Source organism: Chamaea fasciata, unplaced genomic scaffold (assembly GCF_029207755.1).
Source record: "Chamaea fasciata isolate MVZ Bird 193981 ecotype frontalis unplaced genomic scaffold, bChaFas1.0.hap1 SCAF_10, whole genome shotgun sequence".
NCBI classification, from domain to species: domain Eukaryota; kingdom Metazoa; phylum Chordata; class Aves; order Passeriformes; family Sylviidae; genus Chamaea; species Chamaea fasciata.
Window position 1 is genome coordinate 3,170,166 of NW_027094095.1, and position 22,084 is coordinate 3,192,249.

The following is a 22,084-nucleotide window of genomic DNA, read 5'->3' on the forward strand; positions in this document are numbered from 1 at the left end:
CTCTCATTTTGCAGGTGGTGGAGCAGCCCTTTATCACCATTTAGAGAAATTAAACCTGAAGCTCTAATTAATGACAGAAGCACAAGGAACCCTGTAATTTGGGGAACAAGCCTCAATTCAGAGATTATGCTAATGTACATTTAATGAATTAAAAGAACATTCTCCTCTCATTGTCCTAAGTTCCCTGCCACCCAAGCTGAGCAAGAGCTGATTTCCTGTATCAGCCCACTGCAGAAGGTCTGCATGTGGAGCATTTCCTACCTGCAGGATGTGGGTATCAATCAGCTGAGAGCCTCCCAGTCCTGAAGCCTGCCCAAGCTGGTGCTCATACAGGATAGGAATAGGCTGAGTATTGGAAGTCTGCTGGAATGCCAGACTGGACTGCGCCTTAGCCAGCTCCTGGTGCTGCACTGCTGGGAAGTTGTGTAAGGCTGTGCCAGACAGAACCACTGGTGATGGCTGAGACAAACCACTCTGCATAAAAGCTTGCTGGGATCTGCAAGAGATTCAAGTGTCTTTCATAAAAATTCTGACAGAACTCAACAACAAACTGCCAGAAATAAAGAAGAGCACAGCTTATATTCCTTAATCAGGATTAGGATGCCTAGCTCTATTGAAAGAGAGGAAGGTAGATTTCAACTTACTCTGCACACAACAAAATAACAGCTGCTACTAAAGGCCACAGGAAAAAAAGATGAGGCTTCTTACTAAAACAGATCACAATTAGCTACTTAGATGTTCATGCTGCAATAATTCTTGGATAACTTAACTGTAACATAGAAAAGCTGCCAGATCTTAGTTCCTGTGCTACAAGGTAGAATGGGAAAGCACATGTGAGTAGCCCCACTTAGTCATGAAGTGAACCGCTTTGTTCTCTTGACTCCACAGTCCAACTCCTAATACAGCTTAAATTACTGGATGCTGCCCGTGGTAGCTTCCAACTGAATGTTTTTCAAAAGATCTCACAGCCTTTAATTTTAACCAGATACTCAATTCCTTTGTCAGCAGCACGAGGAAGTTGCAGTTTGTTTAAAGAAGACTGAAGCCAGTAGATCAAAGCACCACAGACAGGTTTAGTCCATCAGAAGTACTTATCTGAACATTCCCATTAGAAACTTGGTGAGTAGCCACCTTCAGACTGAAGAATCAAAAGTTTTTAAATAAGTGCTCCTCTGAAAGCTTTTGAGCTCAGAGGAGTGTGTTTTTGATGTGAAAACACCTTTTACTTTACGTGGTGCTGGCTATGTCTGAGCACACAGCACTGGTCCTGCTAATCTGCCGGTGTGGTGGGGTTTGCTTGTGCCACACCTGGGTGAGCTTTGCTCTGCACCCTTCCTTCAACGTAGAACACTCTTACAGCCATCCTCTGAGCACTGGAAAAACTCTTCCAGATTGGATGCAGAGGACTGGCTTCAATGGAGCCAAAGATTTTTTTCATAAGGTTTTTTTTTAGCTCACTTTTAACTTTCAGTTGTCATGTTCTAAACCAGCGACCATCTCCAAGCTCATCTTCCTCTGCAGAGTTTCTATGTGGGAGAAGCACTCACACTGTTAGAACTACATTAATGCCATGTTTGTGTGTGATCAGATTTATTTAATCTGGACCACATGCCAGCCTGATTGTGTTTCTGCAATTAGCCAACTGTTTGCAACAGCTTTTGTCAGCTGTAGCAGGACAAGCAATACTTGGTCCCACAAAGTCAGCCAAGCACCAAAGTCAGGATACAAATGTGGTTAATTAAAGCTTCTGTGGCCTCAGCCTTCTACATTGCAACAAGCAGGTTTAACTACAGCCCATGCCAAACCCTCTAATTAAACTTCCAAAGCAGCTTTCTCAAAGTGGAACTAACAATATTTGTCGGAATTATACAGCTGTGAAGCAGTTTAGATAGGAAGTGCAAGGAAACTTTGAAAGGCTTTACCACCTACGGGTTCAAACTGGAATTTCAAAGTGTTTCAAGACTCCAGTGCTGGTTTGATTAGGAAAAAAAAAATTTTTTTCTGTTCTCTTAGTACGACAGACTGATGCTTTCAGCTCTTTAGCCTGGGTTCCTAAAGATACAATTATCATCTATCGTTCTTTAACCCATGATTTCACAATCTGCACACAGACTTCTCAGACAGAAGAGATTTTGGGGAAGACAGGAAGATGAGGCAGCTATGGAGCACAGAACACAAGTCTGCAGGGAACCCCATTCAGGAATTCTGGCACTAAAACCCCAAAGATATTTGCGTATGATACCTACCTGTAAGGTTGTAAGGAGGAATTGAACAACTCTTGGGCTTGTGAAACAGCTGGCGCTGCTCCTAAACTCAGCTGAGCTTGATGCTGTCCTTGCAGAGGTGCATAAATGGGGATGGGGATCTGCTGAACTGAAGCAGGCTGCATAAAAGAGAAAACATTAAAATTAAGTTAGACAAGCAACAGCTGAACATGAGCCAAGATCTGTGTTGCATTATAAAAAGTAAAATAAGAATGTCAAATATCAAGGCTGCATGCAGAGCTGGCATTGCTGCCTCCATGAAAATTACTTTTTAGTTGAATTTTATACTTTTCCTCACAACCAATGAGCAGAAACTGAAATATTCAGATCTGCACATAAAACAACTGCCTGAGACTGCATGCAATTTTGTACAACAGGAGTTGAGTAGGCCTGCACTCATATGGCCAGGGAAACACCTCCCAGGAATACAAACTTTCCCATACTGGTGAGTGGAAGCTTCCTCTCTCAACTTTCACGGCAGACAATCAAACGCTGCCTGCATGCACCAGAACGGACAGCAAGGGCAGGCAGGACCTCATTTTTTACAGTCTTTAGTCTCACTCTCCCCAGCCCCCATCAGATCAGTAGCAGAACTTTAAAGGCAAAATGGATAGGGAGGGAAAAACCAGAGAATTAGGAATCCCCCAATACCTGAGAAAGGCCCGGCTGAAAGCCTTGCTGTTGGGCCAGGGAAGGCGGTGCCAAACGGGCATGCTGGGTATTGAACAGATGACTTGTATCCATATAAAATGCTGGGATTTGAGCTGCAGTACCTCAGGAAGAGCAATACAATTAGTACCTGGTTCCCAACACCTCCCAGCCAGAAAGGTTTTCATCAAGAGTTAGAAATGCAGCTACTGTCAGTCCTGCCCACTGTAACAGCTACCAGACAGCCTGGGAGGAGGAGCAGCACTGGAGAGCTAGGTGCCTCAACAGCTTTGGTATCTTTTCCAATTCACCCCAGAATCTATCAGTCTTGCACAGGTATCATTAATCCCACACAATTTTGGAGGGATGACTGACAGATTCTGGCCAAAAAAGGCGTTTGGGTGAAGGAAGGGTAAGAACTTGTTATACTGTCATGTAATTTAACTAGGTTGTTAACCAGATGTAGGATTTTCCTTTAAGAAAAAAAACTCACAACTCTCAACTACTGCAGCATTTTAAGAAAGAAATTAAAACTAAATCACTCCTGGTCTTAAATAGCAATTTACAATTCTAAAACAGAAAAATGGTACATTAAGAGAATCAAACTTAATTTCTTCAACAAACTAACAAAGCACTACCTATGTACTTCCTCATAAAGCACTGCAGATTTAGAGTAAGACATTTAGTGACTCTGAGTACAGAACACTCTACCATTCTGTCTTTACTTCAGAGAGAAAAACAGAACCAAATTCAACTCTCCAGCTTCAAAATTTTTTTTTTTTTTTTTAAATAGCAGATGTGTGGCTTCTCAGCCACAAACACCATTACCTGCTGCAGACTGAGACACATAGACCTGGGGACTTTGCTGCTGCTGGGCAATGAGGGATGGCATGCAGCTCAGCTGGGAGAAGTGGCTGGCAGAAGCCAGGCTGCTTGTCTGCAGCTGCTGGGGTTTCACTTTGCAGATATTAGGAGGGTCTGAGGTGCTCGCAGTCTTCGTACTCAGTGAGGAGGTTGTGTATGTTCCAGCTCCTAGGAGGAGAGAAGCAAGGGATGCATCCATCAAAGACATTTCAAAGCCTCATCATTCAGAGGTCAAAGTTTTGGGACAGCTCTGTAAGCACAGCCACAACTGGTAAAGAACACTAAAACCTAATGCAGCTGTTTCCACCACAAGAAAACCACGGAGCCAATTCTGTTGAGTTCACTGTGGGAAGTGCTGCAACCCTGACACATCTCCCTCCTCAGGCACAGGAGCACACACAGGTAGTGAAGGAGGCAGCCTGGTCAGTTATACAACAAAACACTGCCACCCACAGTGACTGTGCCTCTCATAAAAATGTATTTTAATATCCCAAGGCATGAAGACTTAACCAGATACAGCATCTTTTGTTTTCTGCCGAGAACCAAGGTGGCAACCAGCATTTGGTTTTGAAGGGCAGCTGGATGTTCGCTCTGCCTTTTGCAAATAGCTTTCGGTATGAGCTTGTGAAGCTTTAACTTAAAAAGCAAGAGCACAAATGGAACTAAGACTGCAATGAGCTGGACATCAGAATTATCCTCTGCCACAAAATCTACGTGCTTGCCTCCAGCTGGCTGAACAAAATGAAATCAGTAAGGTAGACGAGAAGTTCACCTCCTCTTTCAAGGCCATATAAGCAGCTTAGGCAGAGAGACATCTCAGTATTATTTTCAGCTGACTGAAGTGAAACAGGTCAAGTCAGTTAACAGGTTATTTGGGAAGTTGCTGTTCAGATCTGACACTCCATCTTTAGCACAAACCTTTTGTTATCTCTGCATTAAACAACCCCAAAGGGAATCCAGTCCCTCAAAAAACACAAAAGTAGGGAACACCACAACGGGACACTACAGCTTTGACATGTGGTACCTGAGAGGGACGTTGTGGGGGTAACAGAGGCCACAGGAATAGGAGGCATCGATGCACTTGAGAAAGAGCTGTAAGTGCCACTGCTTGGCCCAGCGTTGCTGCTGCTGCTGCTGCTGCCACCAGCAATGGGAGATGCTGCTGAGGTTACTGGTGAACTCTTCTCCCCCATGTTTGGGGAATTCTCCCATGCTTTGCGTGCAGACTCCATCTATTTAAAAGAAAAAAAGAATTTCCTCATCTATTAGGAAGTTTCAAGCAATCATCCTTCCTCTTTTAACAGTTCTTTTTAGTCAAAAGGCAATTCGGGCTTCATGCGAGCCTCTTTTGGAAGTCGCTGTAATCGTGCAACTCTGTTCATGCAAAAAGCAAACAGCCTCAAGTTGGAGCTGCTCATCTGTTCCAACTGCACATGGCACAGTTCATCGTCTTAACATTCAATGCTCAAAAGAGAATTCACTCACACTAATTTGGCTTGGTTTTGTTCGACATGAAGAGCAAAGACACAGTGAGCAAAAGAAAGGGAAACCCCCCCTCTAAATACTTCCATCAAGTCCTTTACTTCCGAGTTACTCGGGATGTTTAAATGAAGCAGCCCCTTGCTTTCTTGGTCCATCACCCACTTTGAGAGACCACCAAAGATACCTACTGCACAGTTCAGTGAACATGACAGCAGTCAAATTTAGATTCCCAAAGCAACTGCTGCTCAAGAAGCAACCACGAGCTGACACAGCTTGTGCGCGCTGCTTTATGTTAAAGCTAAAAATACTTCATGCTCCTCTATTTCTATAATTATGAGCTGATGTCTTGCACAGCAAGGGAGATGAAACTTTAATTACAGACACAGTTACCTTCCACCAGAAGTGGAAACAACCATTGTTTTACTGCAGCCAATAAAATCTAATTCTTGCTACATTAGACACGCAATGCGAAATCTAAATCGAGACACTTCTGAGGGTCCAATGAACAGGAAATATTAATGTTTAGACTACACTCACTAATTTAAAAGCTCAAGCAGGGTCCATGGACTTCTGCACAACCTTCATCTGTCTCCAGGGGAAACACAATTTTGCTAGCAGAGCTGAAATTGCTCACTGCAGGTTTCTCGAGGCCAGGTACTGTCTTTAGTGGTGAATATTAAGGGGCAAATAAACACTCAGCACACATCTGCCCTCACTGCCTGCTTAAGAGACCCCCCTAGGCTGGGAGCTGCAGCCTCTCAAAGCCACACCTGTCAACCTGCCCTGCTTTACATGAGTTAGGCAGAGTCTGGACAGACCAAACATGGCTTGGGTTATTTGTCTAGGTGCTTCAGAAGTGATACAAAAGCAGAGGAATATAAATAGAAGTGGGTCACAGGTGATCAATACACACCCATGTGGAAAATGGGGTTCTGGATTTGCAAAGAGAATAAAGGAGGAGGAGGGAAACTTAGTTACACATGAAGTCCTCTAGGGGCAAGTCACTTTATTTTCATTTTTGAGATCATCTTCCCCAGTAATGATTCTCTGTTGCCCCTCCACAACATTTTCCTCCAAACTGGTTCTGATTCTTAAAGACAAGGCAAACTTGATTCATCACTAATGTGTGGAAATGATTTTGTTTATGTGTATTGCACTGGCATTGAGAGAAAATGAGTAAGCACCTGTGACTGTCAGACTAGAGAAGGTGTAGAAGGTTCTATGTTCACCAGGTTTCATGATGTCCTGGAGAAACTACTGAAAGCAAAAGCTACACACTGCATCTTGTCACATCTAAGGCCCGTAACAGAGTCCTGAAGTTTTCTTTTGGAAAACAGCTTTGCTTTTGGAAAGCTTCTTAGCAACCTCTAACTTCCATAAGCTAGAAAAAAAGATGCAAGAGAGAGTGATAGTCTAGGGATGCCTGTGCAGCACCATCTACAGACCAGATATGGAGAAGTAACAGGCTCTAAATTAAGTGAGACTGGGGACAGTGCTGAAGTTTCACTGCTCAGTTGGGGAAAAGGAGGACAACAAGGAGGAAATCATGGCTGCTTGAGGCTCCTCTTCCTCATTGATCCATTGGGGCCTTCACTCTGCAGTAACAGTCCTGCCCACACTACCCAAAACCTCCACTGGAGACAAACCCCAGTGTGCCTTTCCTTAAATACACCAAAGTCTCAATAGTTAGAAAAAAAAAAAGTCCAAATGTGTCAGATTCTGGACCAGATGCCTCAGCAGGAATTTTAGATGAAACCTTGCACATGAAGAGGGCCAAGCAGCTCAGCTGAGATCGCTTTGGACTTTCTTCTGCTCAGCTCCTGACCTACAACAGCCCTATGAGGGCAAGTCCTTAAGAAGATGACTGAGTAAAGGTGTCTTTAGAAAAGTAACTCCAAGGAAGCAAGATCTCAACAAGGCCTCCCATACAAGCACCTTCTACCTGCACCAGAGAACGATGCCAAGCTGTGGGAGCAATTACGGCCAAGTCCCTACAAGTCTCCTCAAAGACAGCTTTCTGTGTCAGGGGATGGAGGGAAGAGGAGGTGCAAGGATTGATCCTTTATGCAGGCAGAACCTGGACGCTTTGTTCTTTTAAGAAAATGAAGGAAAGGCTTTCCTCTCTCCTGCCCCAAAAGTATCTTTTGAAAGATGCAAGGGTTCTACTGAAGAGGATGACAAAGAGCAGAGCTGTGCCTGGACCAGAAGGCCTGCTGTGACAGTCTCAGTGTGTGCTTCAGAACAAGCCTGCTGCCTCCTGCATTTGTGAAAAGGAGGTAGAGCTCCAGTGGTTGGGATAAAGAAATCAGGGCCAAAGCTGCTTCCAAATAGCTTTCCATCCAGATTTTGGTCACAGGGTTCTTCAAGGTAGCCTCAAAATATGACCTTTGACCTATTTTGTTACCATACATCCTAAATCTATTATCCCCTGAGAAATCACTGACACAAGAGCAGGAAAAGAAATGCAGGATGAATGACACAGACACCACAATCTGCTCTGTGACCAGGCAGTGTCCCACACTTCAAGGTAACAGCCCCTACCTGTACGACACGGGATTCCATCTCCAGCTGCCAAACAGTCAGAGCCTATTTCAGAACAACACTTCCAGACGCCAGAAAGTCACATTAGGATAATTCATTACACAAGAATGCAGCAGAAAACTAGGGGGTTTGAAACTACTTGTCCCTCCACAGTGCTCTCCCCGTTTCTGCAGGTCTACAGTTTGAAAGAGATGTTATACATTTTTCGGAAATAAAGTGTTAACAGAAGAAGAGGAGAGATTCAACAAGAGAACACGAATATTTCTCATCTGCAGAGAACATAAGCAAGCAGCTGTCAAACCATGCCAGTGAGACAAGTCTCACTGGGATTGACAAGCAAGTTCCTCCAAAGCATTAGTTCTGCATCCACTCTCAAGTTTCATTTCTTCTTTTAAAAACTTAGACAAACTAAGGTCAAACACCATTATTCCTGAATACCAGAAGCAGCAACAACCCTTCTACTGGCTCAGTCACCTGCAGTCACAACCACAAAGCAGATCTAGGACACCAAAAGAAGAAAAAACCCAACAACTTCTAAAAATACAGCAGCAAAGCTAGAGCCCAACTCTGTGTTAGTGAGTTATACAATGCACACAATCCAAAATCCAACAAAATGGGAGAACAGCACTCAGAATATTCTCCACACTTGCTCTGCACTGGAAAGCAGGAAACAACAGAACATTTACAACACAACGAAACACGTTCTGACTCGCTGATCTAACTGCCTTTCAGAGACACCAACATACCACCTATGTGTCACTATTTGGAACTTCAGCCATCCAACTCAAAACCGCATTATCACTGCACCAAAGTCCTAGGACTAAGAAGAAATCAAGCTTGGCTTATCAAGCAAATCTTTCAAGCCTTTACACCAAACCAGGCAACTTATTTTAAGCTCAACACTCAAAACACCTCAGTCAGATTCTGATGGTTTGCCACGAGCACTGTGGTCCAACTGCTAAAACTCTAGGATCCTTGTTTTTCAGGGCAGTGGGAGCCAAGATTGGTTGAGATGCCAAGTGTTAATGCAAAACGGGGTTAGAAACTTATGGTTTAAATGCATCCTTTGATAGAGTCTCGTGTTTCAGCCATCCATTTATATGCAAAAGCAGTTCAGCAGAGGAAACAAAGGAAGGCTCTAAAAAAAGGTTCACCAGCAAGTTCTCCAATAACTTTTTTCCCCTGCATGCAAGAAAACGACCCTTAGAGGGATGTGGTACATACCTTGAGGGTGAGGTCGACGGTAGCGGGAGAAACTGGAGTTAGGCTGGAGCTCTGTTGTAAAGTCTCCCTCCTAGGGAGGGGAAGGGTGTGGGGCAGGGGCACCTGAAAGGCAGGCAACACACATCACATTCTAACTACGTCTACTAGAAAAGCCCCAGAAAGCAAAGCTCAAGCTTTATCAAGTGAACTACAATTTCTTCAAGGCTTGAGCATTTGGCAGGGAGACTGATAAAATAAGGCGAGAATTTGGTAGGCAAGGAAAGGCCACTCAGCAGGAGCCAAGATGCTTCTCATCTCTCTAAGAGGCTGAAGATTAAGGTTTAAAGGTGTCCATGTCCTCTGCATAAACAAACATCAATTGTCTGTTTGGGGATTTAATTTCAAGTACCATTTCAGTTTAGTGATAGGCAAAAATTCTTCCCAAGCCAGGTTTGTCCCTTTCTGTACCAATACAGTACACGGGGCTTCGTGACCTTGAGTTCTGAGATGCAGTTTCTGAAAAGAGGAAGCTTTTGTAGACCTGCAACATCACAGGACCATGAAACAAACTACAACAGATTTGCCATCCAATAATTGAATCCAGTTATTTTCTCTTTCAAAAGATGAAAGATGTGATACTTGGGGAAATAAACCTGACATAATGCTACTGCTACCTCTGCCTATGAAAACTCCAGTGGATTTTCTAGAAGTTTTAAAGGAAATGAATCAAAAATACTGCAGTGTCCAGTCTGTTTCTCCTAGCTATTCCTTTCTCCATTCATAGCATAGCTAACGGACTTTCACTGGATGAGACAAGGCTAATCCAGAAGACAGATCCTGAAGCTTTGAAGTGGGGGATGGCACAGATCCTTTGTGGCCAGGAACCCCTAACTCCTGTGTTAGAAATTCAACTCTAACATCCACAAGGATTGAACATCATTAACACCAAAGAATTCAGTCCTCCACACTAACCATCCAAGTCAAAAACCACAACACTACCAGAAAAGCCAGCAGAAGATAAGAAGTTCAACCAGTACTGCTTCAAAACGGTGCTGCAGTAAGCTGCAAAGCATTTTTAGATGGAATTCACAAGACACCTTCATAAAAAACTGAGATCCTACTGCATGATTCTTCCTTCCCCCATCAACAAGTGACTCAACCCTGAGCTTATTTTGTTACTCCAACAACAAGAATCACAAGATCCAAGCTCCCTGATGCCCCAGCATGCTCAAGACAAACTTGATTTTGCTACAAGTCACAACTCAGCTGGTTCTCTCGATCACTATGCCGCACTCACAAGTCAGGATCACTGCACTGGCTTTGAGGGCTGCAAACATCTCATCTCCACAGCAGCTGAACACCTGGAAGCCTGTTGTCTGCCCTCACAACCATTCAGCTGCTCCCTCTGCATGCAGTTGCTGTGATTTCAGGCTACAGTTCAAAACTCCTTTGTTCGTAAGAGCCTCTCTTCAAATTCAGCCTACAGAGCTTTGCAACTGGTACCAGGCTCAAGTCCCAACTGCTGCCGAGAACACACTCCCTCATTATGCCTATCTTTGCTTTTTTTACAATTGTCCCTATAAGCATCTCCGCTTTCTGTGCTCTTTAGCTCACTGTGACTGTTCGAAAGACAAGAAAATACCTGAAAGAACTCCAGAGCAGGTACTAATCAAACCAAACGTCCTTCAAGTAAGATTACTGGAAAAAGCCCAGCTGGTTCACATGAAAGGAACCCTGTGGACTCGCTCACTGAAGGCACTATTTGGTGCTTTGAAAGAAGCATGAAAATATTTTCTTGTCTTCAAAGTCAAGACGATCACTGCAATGGACTTACGTTCGTCACCAAAGTCTCCTCCATTTTTGTACTGCTAGTAGCCACTGTGTTAGGATGAGAAGAAGGTGTAGTGTAGTCTGTTACAGACTCCTGTGAAGAAAAACAATTCCATTAAAATATCTCCCTTACCTAAATTGGATTTCAGTTTCTTGGACAGATGTCAGCCTTTCTACAGGAGGAGATCACCAAGCAACAGAAGATTAGAATTTCACACCGTTTTTTCTTACAAGTCATGTCTAGCAATCCTTATTGCAGAGTTGCTACTGAGGTCAGGAGGATTCTTAGAAGACTAGTTTCCCTCATGACCTCACAATGTACATGTGGAGAGAAGTCAAAATACAGTCTGCAAGGCAGGAACATACAGAGCAATGTATTGCCTGGGCACTGTAAAACTGGGCTGTGGTGATGCAACCGATTATCATTTGTCACCCAAGATGCTTCAGCCACCTGCAGGCACTTCCAGTCTACTTAAAAAGCAAAATAACTGAAAGCTTTCTGTAGCTTTAAATAAATACAGAAATTTCTTACTATGACAAGAAAGGCCCTCCAGATTAAAAAGAACACAAAGGGATGGTTGCAATTTGCAAACCAATTTTCTTTACTGTAAGTTTTATCTCTGAAAGTCACAAGACTCAGATTCTCCGGACGGTGCAGGTTGCCTTCTGATTTCCGCACGGGGTAATGACTGAGGTTTCTAGTCTACTCAGGCTTTCCTTGAAGCTTATTTGTCACAGTTGAGTGGCCCTCCATGTGCTCAACAAACAAGGTCCTTTCAGTGCTGGCTGTAGGCAGGGACTACTGCAGCTCCAGATACAAATGGTCTGAGCAAAGTTTTACATGTCTGAAGTTTTACATGTCTGAAGTTTTACATCCCTGAAGCCCAGGAAAGGCTCCATCATCTTTACAGAACCAAACACCACAAAAGAACTGAAGGACAAAGCAGCAGCAGAACTGTTACTGAGTGCCTGGACTTGCCAACCCACAAAGATTTTGAAGACACAAACCACGTAATGCTTGTTTAATTGCATCCAACCAGTAGGATGATAAGCTATAAAAAAAGTGCACACTCAATTTACTCCTCAGGTCTGTGGCAATGCCCCTAAAAAAGGCGATTAGAGCACTGAGATATTGACAAATGACAAAGAATCCTCCTTAAAAGGATGAGCTCATTTTGGTCAAAGACCAGAACAAGCTAAACCATAATGGGGTGAGAGAGGACAATGTGCACAGTGATTTATTTGTATAATTTATGAAGAAAACAGAGAACTCTTTTCTCCTTTTATTTACTTCATTTACTTATTAAACTGGTGAAATACAAGATATATGGTGCATCCCACAAGCCCAACCACCAAACTGCAATTTGCACATTTGCACTGGATTCCAACGGGCAAACTTAATCTGGGTAAAACTAGGCAACACACAAGGCTGCTTTAATCACAAAGGCCTTCTAATGAAGTAATTAAACGGCTCCATATTTTTTGAGGATGCATTCCTGCATAAGAAAGAGGAAGTGTTTTGGTTAAATTTCCTTCAAGGACTGCATGCCATTTTTTCAGTGTTTTTCATAAGCAATAAAATCCTTTATGAAAGAAGATGGATCAAGACTACTGCTGACTTTCTTACTTCACAAACTCACAGCACAAAGAGCTTTTTCACTAGAATTTCCCTAGAATTAAACCCACACCACTGTATCAGATCTGGTGCCCTTGCAAGCGCATGTGCAATGCTGAAGCACAAAGGTGGTTTACGGGCTGAACATGCAGACAAGACAATGCTTTAACCACATGAACACCACTCCATGAACTGTGGATTAATTTCCATCCTTCATTTCCTGGTACATTAAGTCCAGGATTCTGTTAAGATGTGGCTTATCGCCATAAGCTTTATAATTCAGCTAAAGTGGTTTTCCTGTACAACTGTTTGACTGAAGAAACCAACTGATTACTTCATTATAAACTTTTTGCTAGAGCAAAAAGCTCCTCTTTATGCTTTTTTAGGAGTTCTCTACAAATTGTTTATATCTGAAGAAAAAGAACAAGCAGACTTCTTGTAACTACCCCCTTCCAAAAAGAAGAGATCACAAAACCTCAAGTGATTTGATGAACAGAGCACAAGGCAGACCTCAGAGCTGACCCTGCTGTAAAGGATCAGGGTACTTTATGAATTAGCTATTTGATCTGTTTGATTTGGGTGACTTACATAAATCACCCAAATTAGATCTTGAAAGATACTAAAAATCTTCTGAAAACCAGCCTGTGTCCTTTTAGACATGATCTGTAAGACACAGCTGTTGCTACCTGTCCAATTACCACACTGGCATCCACAACCAGGTATTCCTGGGATTTGACAGGTTCAAATGGAAGGCTGGGAAAGGCAAAGGCTAAGATGTTTTATCCATTTCAGAAACTTAAACACCACATTGCCTTCACTACAAAAATACTGCAAAATCCAGGAGAAACAGCTGCAATGGCATCTGAGCATCATACTTACACACTAAACTTAAACATCTCACTGAGGGAGTTCATTTATATTTATACAGTTTCTAAGCAGTCTTGTATGACTAAATGCACATGCTCTTATCAAGATGTTTGTTTTGGAATGGATGGGGTACTCTCCCAAAGCTTCTGAAGGAGGACAGCCGGCTTTTAGAGACATTTAGATCACCAAACACATCACAAGCATGCTTTGCTGGAAGCTGAGCAGTAATCTCTGAGAGGGATGTTTAAGACTATCGAAAGAAAAGCCATTTAGGTTTGCCAAAACGTGAACATTTGACATTGAAACAATGGGGTATAGATGTCAACACCTTTTGTCTCATGAACAAGCAATGGAAAGAGTACCAAGACAAGAAAAAAGCAATCGCAATGTACATCAGTGCAAGAACTCCAAGGCTAGAGCAGTATTTGAACTCCTTCTAAAAGCCTCTTTAAAAAGAAGGGACGTTTATTGCAGGTTTATTCCTGCAAAACCTAGATGAAGGTTATCTTATCCAATAAATTTTCAGGTCGCTGGTTTAACTTCCACTTCTTTCCTAGAAAAAGCAACTTACTATTACACCTCAGGAACTATTCCTAACAAAGGAATTTAAAAGCAAACCTGGTGCTGTTAAGATAGGAGTATTTAGGCCTATTGTTAAAGGCTTCTTTTAGCAACCACTCAATAAGGAAATGATTGGGCATTTTCACATGCAGAACAAGCTGGAAAGCTTCTTTCCACTCTGGTATTCCTTCCAGAAGACAGAATCTCCATGCTTTAGTACTGTAGTAGTCCAAAGAACCTTGACAACCCATGTTAAACTAAAGCCAGACTGGCAAAAAGTCCAGGCTTCCCTTCTGAAAAACTCACACTTCAAAAATACAATTGCAGAGAGGAAAATCTATTGGTATTAGCAGAGCTACTTGACTACATTGAGTCAGCCTGCAGCAATCAAAGGTGTTTCCTATTCTGTTTGTGGCTTAGAAGAAACCTCTTCTGTTTTGAGCCCTGGTCACAGGAGTTTGTGGGACCTTGGGAAGCACAGGACACAAACAGCCTCCCCAAACACCTGAGCAAGCTGGTGTTTACTACTCTACACTTCCAATTCTCATACAAGGACATTTTATCAATTTCTGGTACAAACATAAACCACTCACATCTACAAACAAGATGGAAAATGTCAGGAAGGATGAGAAATCCCTGCATTGAATTTTCTTAAGCCTGCAGCTTCCATGTTGGACACAAATATCCTCCCTAACATTTGCTCTATAGCAACGCTTTATTCAGACAGTATCTTTTCTGGCAAAAAGCTGCCTAAGCTGTCCTTTGTTTTGGGTTTCTTTTTTCTAGATGTGGGTGACAGAGATGAACTGGGAGCGATCCACACTTCATATTCTTCACTATTAACGTAACACTCGAAGAGGATCAGTTTTCCTAAATGGCATCAGAAGATTGCTGCTTAAGACCAGGATGGCTGAGACAGCAGGCAATCAACCTGAGCCTGCAGTTGGAAAACTGCTTTTCAAATCTAGGAAGAGCATTTACCAAAGCAGGTGTAACTATTAAGCAGTAGCTACTCAAACTGCATGGCTTCTTTACAATTTGAGAGATGCCAACCAGAGCTCAAGATGCAGGCAGAAAGGAGATGCCTCCAGGGATGTTTTTCAGCCACTTCTAAGAACTGAGCTGCAGAACAATGAATCCCAACACCAGATCACCATCTGACTGCTGAGCAGTTATAAAGACAACAGGGGACTACGATCAGTCCTAAATATTGTGAAGCTCTGCAAGGAATATGCAGACAATATCCAAGCCAAGAGGATATACATGACCATTTAAGGAAACAGAACAAGCCTCATCTAAAGTCTTAGCACATTCCTAGTTTAGAGATTTTTTTTTTTTCACAGAACACCACTTAATTCACAGCTTGAGGTCATCCATACACTCAACCAGCAATCACACACACCACTTCTCTGCTGGAAGTCATCTTGCACTTACATCACTCTGATTTGAGTCTACAGGCTCTGTCTACACCAGGCTCCAGCGCCACTCTCCACAGCAGTGCTCAGGACTGAGTTTTCCCATGCAGCACACTTCAAGCTGATCTGTGCTCAGGGGTGTGACAACGCAGCACATCTCTGCAGCACTGTTTAATTCAGGCAGTACCTGCTACTCAGTGGGCTCTGCTGTCCAAACACCACCAGCAAGGCAACCAAGTGTCAACCACCTCAGTGGAATCACATTTTACATACAGTGCTCAGTATTCTGGCAATGTTTTTCTTACCTTCGTGTTTGTCCCAAACTCTGGAGCAGACACAGATATCATGGTTCCTATCTCCGTGCTCAGTTCGCTCGCCGCTTTGGTCTCCTTTGCAGTGACAGGTTCTGGGCTTCTGACAGAGGTGGGAGAAGGCTTCTCCTGTCCCTCCGGCTCTCCCTGCTGGGCATCCTTCACCTTCCTGTTCTTTAGAGAACGCTCTTTCCCGATAGGACCAGGTTTATACTCTTTGTTTTCTACCGGGCTCAAGTCTGGAAGCTAAGTTAGTGTGAACTTGTCAGTCATGCCTTCCTCTCTCTGTCCTAGCCGACAAAAATACTTTAACATGCTAAAAGTCATTGTTTAAACATAACAAGGCTTTCCAAGGGGAAGCATTTTCTATCAGGTAAAGAATTTGAGACTAAGTGATAGGTACATGAAATGCATTGGTTCTGAACGTTAGGAATCTCAAGTATTGTTTTCAAGCAATGAATTTTTTATGTGAAGTGGCAGATTTCAAATAAAATACAAAATAATGTCAGTTTGACTGTCTTCACAAGAAAAGCACAAAAGATACAGAAACCACATGACTTTGTATACCTACAGGTTATTTTAATTTTCAGAGATTCAGGATTTTACAGGGCCCCAGGAACTACAACAGAGGACTCTACCTTTATTTGAAATTATAATGATGTATGGACCCCGCATTTTTCCCTGGAAACTGATCACTAAAGGGATCCCGAAAAAATAAAACACCTAGACACAAGCGCTGCCTTACACTGCAGACACCACGGCTGGATCATTGCTGCAACTCAGCAGTTCCCTTTTGTGCAGCTGAATTACAGCAGAAAGAAGGGCCCTAGGGAACCCGAATGCTCTGCTTTTACAACAGCCACATCCTTTCTGGCTGGGACTCTCAGCCCACTTCACTACTGAGCTGCACAAAAATCCCTTCAGGCAGTCCTGAAAATCCAATTCCTTAAGCTTTGATAGTGGAAAGAGAAGCTGCTGGCAATTGTTTTTCTCAATACAAACCAGCTCTTTCAGGGGTGGATCTCTAAAATTTGATGATTTTGGGGAGGCCGGAGCTTCCCAAAGGCATTTGGTACCCTCAGGAGGCCAACCCAATTTGGCTTTCAGAGGGAAGAGAGAAATCAGTAGAAGCAAATGCCTGAGCTCTGAAGTGCTGCAATCAGGAGCATCAGGCTCACCTCACCCCAAATAATTTTTTCCCTAATAGTTTAGAGAGGCTGACATTCCTCCAGACACTTTAAGGACACTTAAACCTTCACACTTTACCTTGGAAAGGTAAATTGCCTTGTTTCGAAAGTATGGTCCTCTTACATTGTCTGTATTAATTCAACAATACCAACCTCCAATCCTGAACCTAAGCTTGCATTTAGGCTGTGAAGCTGTATCACCACGGGTGGATGGGTGTGTAAGAATTGTTTGTTTGTTGAGATTTATTTTTTGTCATCAAGACAGTTAAAAATATTTTCAGCCCCCTCACTCAAAGTAGTGTAAAAAATATCACCCTCCAATGCATTTACTCTTTAGTCACATACGTGTCTTCCAACAAAATCTGCAGAAGTCTTGAGAGCTCTACAGAAAAAAGGAACTTTCTACACAGCATCACGTAGGCTGTCTCTATATATATTTAACTTTGGAATTCAGAATCTGAAAGTGATTTTACTGGGCAGTTTTAGGCATGCTGCAGTGCATCTGAGGCATGGGTTACTGCAATTCACCAGCAGTTTTAATTAATGCACATTTCTCTGCTGAACAAGTTTTACATTGTGCAGTGAAAGTCACAAACTGCAACATATCCACTCAGTGTCTCATACAGTAGAAGTTAAATTCATTCTGTGTGGAGCTGAAATCTGAAAGTTCAGTCATTTTTCTGGAGAGGGGGAAAACCCAACGAACAACCAAAACCCGAACAACCAACACAAAGAACCGCCCACTCTTCCAGAAAGACAAAAGGGCTTTAATTACATCAGGACTGCAGCCAAATCTCAGACATCAAGAGGACTGGAATAGCTGATGCTCTAAGTCACCAGACAAGTTTATCTGCTATAACCTTCTCTTTCTGAGAATTAGAAGCTGGTGCTGAGTGCTAGTGATGCACAGATTATTGTGTACTGGAAGTGGAAATAACAGAAAATCTCTGGAAGGCAAGCAACACACTTATTTTTTAAGCTGATGTAAGTTTGATTATCTATTTAGTATTAGCTCCAAAAAAATAAATTATTCAGACATCTGTGCATTTGAATTGGAGACCTCAAACGAAGGTCTCTAACATTCCTCCCTTTCCTGAAAACTCTTCTTTTTCTGCAACTTCATGTACTGATCAACTGATAACCCGGCTACAAAACTAAGCTTCATCACTTGAAGGGGGCAAGGCAGGAAGAACCACTGCACCAGCAGACACAGCTGGGGCAGCACTGCAATGCTGCTGCCAAACAGCTCTCAAGGCCTGAGTGAAGCAAGCTCAAGAAAAACCAGAAAACTCCAACTACAAACAAAACCAAAGCACTCCACAACATCCAGTTTCCCAACTAAGCTATCACAAATCCATACTCCCACCCCTGGCTCCAAACACAGAACCGATGTGCAGCCTCTGCTGGGCTAAGATGCTGTTTAATTATCTTGCACATCTTCTCTGCAAGAACCACCTTGTTGATTGTATTAGGAAATATAAAAAGGGAATGCAATTTTTATGGGTCTAGTCCTAACTCAGTGAGTATTTTATTCTATTTGTAACCCTTTCCTGACAGAACTTCTTAAAGTTTACAAGTTTGTACTGAAATATGACCTTTTACCTTTTGTGCTTTGATGGGTCCAGCCCGAGGCTGTTTCTGTCTCTGCTCTTTGGGTTCTGGTAATTTGTCAGAGGACTTCTCAGAAAGCACAGGACCAACTTCATTGTCACTGCCACTGGAAGCTGGGGCTCCAAACTGAATCGTTTCTATACCAAGATCGACTCCACCTTCTTGTCCAGGCTTTGTCCCCTGGTTAAAAAGCAGACATTCAACCCATTCTGAAAAATTTCTGTATCAGTACAAAGGGAATGGTTCAGAAAAGTGCACAGAACATGCTCAGCTGAAAACGACTAGAAGAGTACTTTTATCTTTTGCCAGAGGTACCATTCGTGACTGCAATAGATTTGCAAGAATAAACAATATCTGAACATACACTTCCTCCTCCTCAAGTCTCTATTGTTAAAGGAGCTCAAGGAAAAAGCAGTGAAGAAATATGTAAACACCATCAACATCAAGAGAACAAGTGCAATTCAGATGCAGGTTCACAACATTCTCTGGGGAGTTCAAAACTTAATGCTCAATTCAAGAGAAACAGGAAGAAATGTAAAAGTATTTCCAGATCTCTTGTGCAGTTCAAATCGCCTCCTATGACAGCTGTCTCAACATTCTTGCCATTTAAAACAATTAAGACCGAAAAAGTACCAGGAAAGTAAAACCACAGCACCTTAAATGCAAAATTTAAGGCTATGCAAATTCCATGGGAATATCCACAGGTAATGTAGTTATAAAGCACTGACTGCTTCTTGTATCTCCAATTAAGGAACACAAAACCCCCGCAAGTTCCTTGGAGACATCCTGTTTCTGTCTACATTACTGAACCCTACATAAACAGGCAAACTGGGCAGTATTTTTCCTTTGGAAATGCAATGAGTAACAGCTATCAACAGAATCCGTGAATGGCTGAGTTGTTATCAAGAGAACAGCTTTTCCACACTGCAATTTTAAAACCACCAGCGTGTATCTCATGCTTCTGTGCTATCTCCCGACTTCATGGAATTCTACACACATTAGCTTAAGAACTTGCACTCCTGGATAAATGAGACCAACCCTAATGAGACATAATTTGGGTAAGCTTCACACACAGCTACTCTTCTTGCCCTTGTTCTTACCTCTGGAGATGGAGCTGAACCAAAAGATGTCAGAGGCTTGTTCCAGGCACTGACTGAAGGTGGCTGAGGTGGGCTAATGGGTCCCACTGGCAATTAAGAAAATAGAGAGAGTTAAAAAACCCCTCAGTGTTGCTAGAGGTATTTAAATCAATGTATTGACTGACTGAGAATTAAATTACAGATGTCTTGAGTAAATAACCTTTAATTAACCTATTCAGTGGTTAAAAGTGTGCTCCCTATTCAGCTGCTTTCAAGTGGGGCAATTACCATGTCTGGAACAAAGACCAAGTCTGACAAAACAGACTCCTCAAGGGAGCGACAGTTGTTCATTTCTTGTGAAGGATAAACACAGCAACATAAAATACTGACTAATATTGTACTGCAAAAGCCTCTTTTTGGAGGGTACTATGCTGCACTTGGGAATGCAGAATCCATCCGCAGGTAAAAAGACAACCAGAGAACCAGCTGGCAATCAGCTTTCTCTAAATACAACGCTCGCTTGTCCCCACCTCAAATCCAAAAGCCAGCACTTACGTTTTTTGGAGATGTCATTCAGAACTGCTGTAGGAGGCACTTTGTTGTCCCATAGTTCAGCTGCCAGGCCGTTGTGAGGCTGGGTGTTCTGCAGGACTTTGCCTGACACGGTGTAGTCCGTGCTGGCTGTCCCTGCTGCAGCCTGGCTTTGTACTGGAACAGGAGCCTGTGGCTGGGCTGGAGACTGTGCTGGGCAGGGAGGCTGAGCCTGAGCCTGTGCCTGCTGTGCAGCTGCAGCTGCTGCCTGCTGCTGCTGCTTCTTGGCAAATCTGGGGGGCAGCTTGGAATTCTGACCCCGGCCTTTTTCGCTTGATCCTTTCTTGGTCCAAACCTGTGAGGAGAAGCCAATTTTATTCTTCCAGGTGACAATGTGTACAGACAGCAACTGAAGAGTGCAAAAAGCAAACTGATTAACCCAACCTTGCAAGAAATTTATTTTTTGGGGGGGTGGTATTTAACCACAGGAACAATGATTTCTCATCTCTCATCAATTTTTCTTCTCGGAATCAACTGATATACAAGCAATAGGGTAAATCTTTATTACAGTATGAAAAGTGGTGTTTTTATCAGTTTGCCAATTTCACCTGCCTGCCAGTGCCCGATTGAGAAGTACAGAATCCCAAGGTGACTAAATAAAAATTAATTTTATTTACTAAATATGACCAACTTTATTATTAAATATAACTAAGTAGTTATACTTAGGAGAAAATACAGCTTTTTTGGAAAGAAGGTTCTACACCCTTGACAGAATTCCCAGTATTGCAAGCAGCTTTTTCCCCACTATAAAGGCGGGTCTTGTACCTGCACTGTCTGTTCTTCCTTCTTTCTGCGCTCTTCATCTTGCAAGCGTTTTTGCTGCTTCTTAGACACCACTTCTGTGAAACCATCATCATTCAAGTTAGATTGGGAGTCTTCAACTACTGTCACTTCAGGGTGATCATCAATGATCACAACACCTATAGGAAAAGGAAAGGTATAGATGCTGCTGTTTCAACAGCTTCAGGTGCAATGCACCAAGCCAAAATTGGCTTTGGAGTGGAAGTTACTCCCCAGAGACACAGATGGGGGCCCTGATCAATGGCAAGCTTCTGCTTGCCAAGTGCTTTGCTGCTGAGCTCGAAGGCAAGGAGTTAAATAATATTTAAGAACTTTAAAACTGGAGCTTCCTGTACCAGATTCTCCAGGAAATTACTAAAACACAGTAATGAATAATAAATAGCCCTCCTAGATATCAGGTCTAAGCTTAGCAGTGATAACCATTGCCTTTACTTTTGAAAATTAACAAAATTAGGAGAATGTGATGGAGAATGGCAGGAATGAAAGGTTGTGACTGTACAGAATTGTTCTCATCTACATGTAACACACAATTAGCTCTGCCATCTTTTGGAGGCACACACATTACTAGGTATCACAAAGATAGCCATGCTCAAGTGTACAATTATTCTGGTGTTTTTAAAAAAATCCCTTTTTTAAAGTTTTCAAACATCTAGCGCTACATGCAACAAAACTAGCAGAACTATCAAAAATTATTAGGATATTATCAATACATACTTGCATAATTATTAAGATCAAATTGAGACAAGGCATCCACTTTTTCCTTAGGCTTCTTTGGACCAGCCTTTGGTTCTTCTCTTTTTTTGCCACTTGCATCCTTGGTGGTCTTCTGTCCTGCAGCAGTGACACCTCCATCCTCCTGATGTAAAGAGTTGCTGTTGGCGGGATCAACACCAGGCACAGGTGCTGCCTGCTCTTCAAATGGCCTGTGTCAGAAAAAAAACCATTTGAAAATTAAACCACAGAGAACGTTCAGGAGAGAGCCAACAATCTAATTCAGATCCCACTGTAGGGCTGGAAGTGCTTACTGACTTCTTAGTAGGGTCCAGACTTTTTACTTTCAGCTCCTAATGAGAAGCTCCACAGCAAAAGCTGTTCTGGAGAAGTATCAAATGCCCTGCTAAATTTTCCATCAAATTAAGCATATGGAAAAATAGTTTAGCCTAAATGGTAAGCATTTCTCAACCTGCTTGTCCGTGTTAAGTGATTGATGTAAA

General features: G+C 42.6%; 1 protein-coding gene across 9 annotated transcripts in view; it reads right to left on the bottom strand.

Annotated features, from left to right (window-relative positions):
• The window catches only part of PRRC2C (proline rich coiled-coil 2C), a 69,003-nt gene that overhangs the window by 10,608 nt on the left and 36,311 nt on the right, over positions 1-22,084 (bottom strand). For 4 of the 9 annotated variants that reach the window (XM_066192069.1, XM_066192060.1, XM_066192061.1 and 1 more), the window contains exons 17-29: positions 21,585-21,793; positions 20,835-20,989; positions 20,034-20,364; positions 19,500-19,585; positions 18,391-18,579; positions 15,596-15,847; positions 10,837-10,926; positions 9,024-9,125; positions 4,801-5,008; positions 3,741-3,944; positions 2,916-3,028; positions 2,247-2,383; positions 262-496 (exon numbers count right to left, since the gene is read on the bottom strand). In XM_066192069.1, coding sequence (XP_066048166.1) covers positions 262-496; positions 2,247-2,383; positions 2,916-3,028; positions 3,741-3,944; positions 4,801-5,008; positions 9,024-9,125; positions 10,837-10,926; positions 15,596-15,847; positions 18,391-18,579; positions 19,500-19,585; positions 20,034-20,364; positions 20,835-20,989; positions 21,585-21,793 — 2,311 coding nt within the window. The remainder of the gene's footprint in view (positions 1-261; positions 497-2,246; positions 2,384-2,915; positions 3,029-3,740; positions 3,945-4,800; positions 5,009-9,023; positions 9,126-10,836; positions 10,927-15,595; positions 15,848-18,390; positions 18,580-19,499; positions 19,586-20,033; positions 20,365-20,834; positions 20,990-21,584; positions 21,794-22,084) is intronic. The other 5 variants (XM_066192068.1, XM_066192067.1, XM_066192062.1 and 2 more) reach the window with 4 other exon arrangements.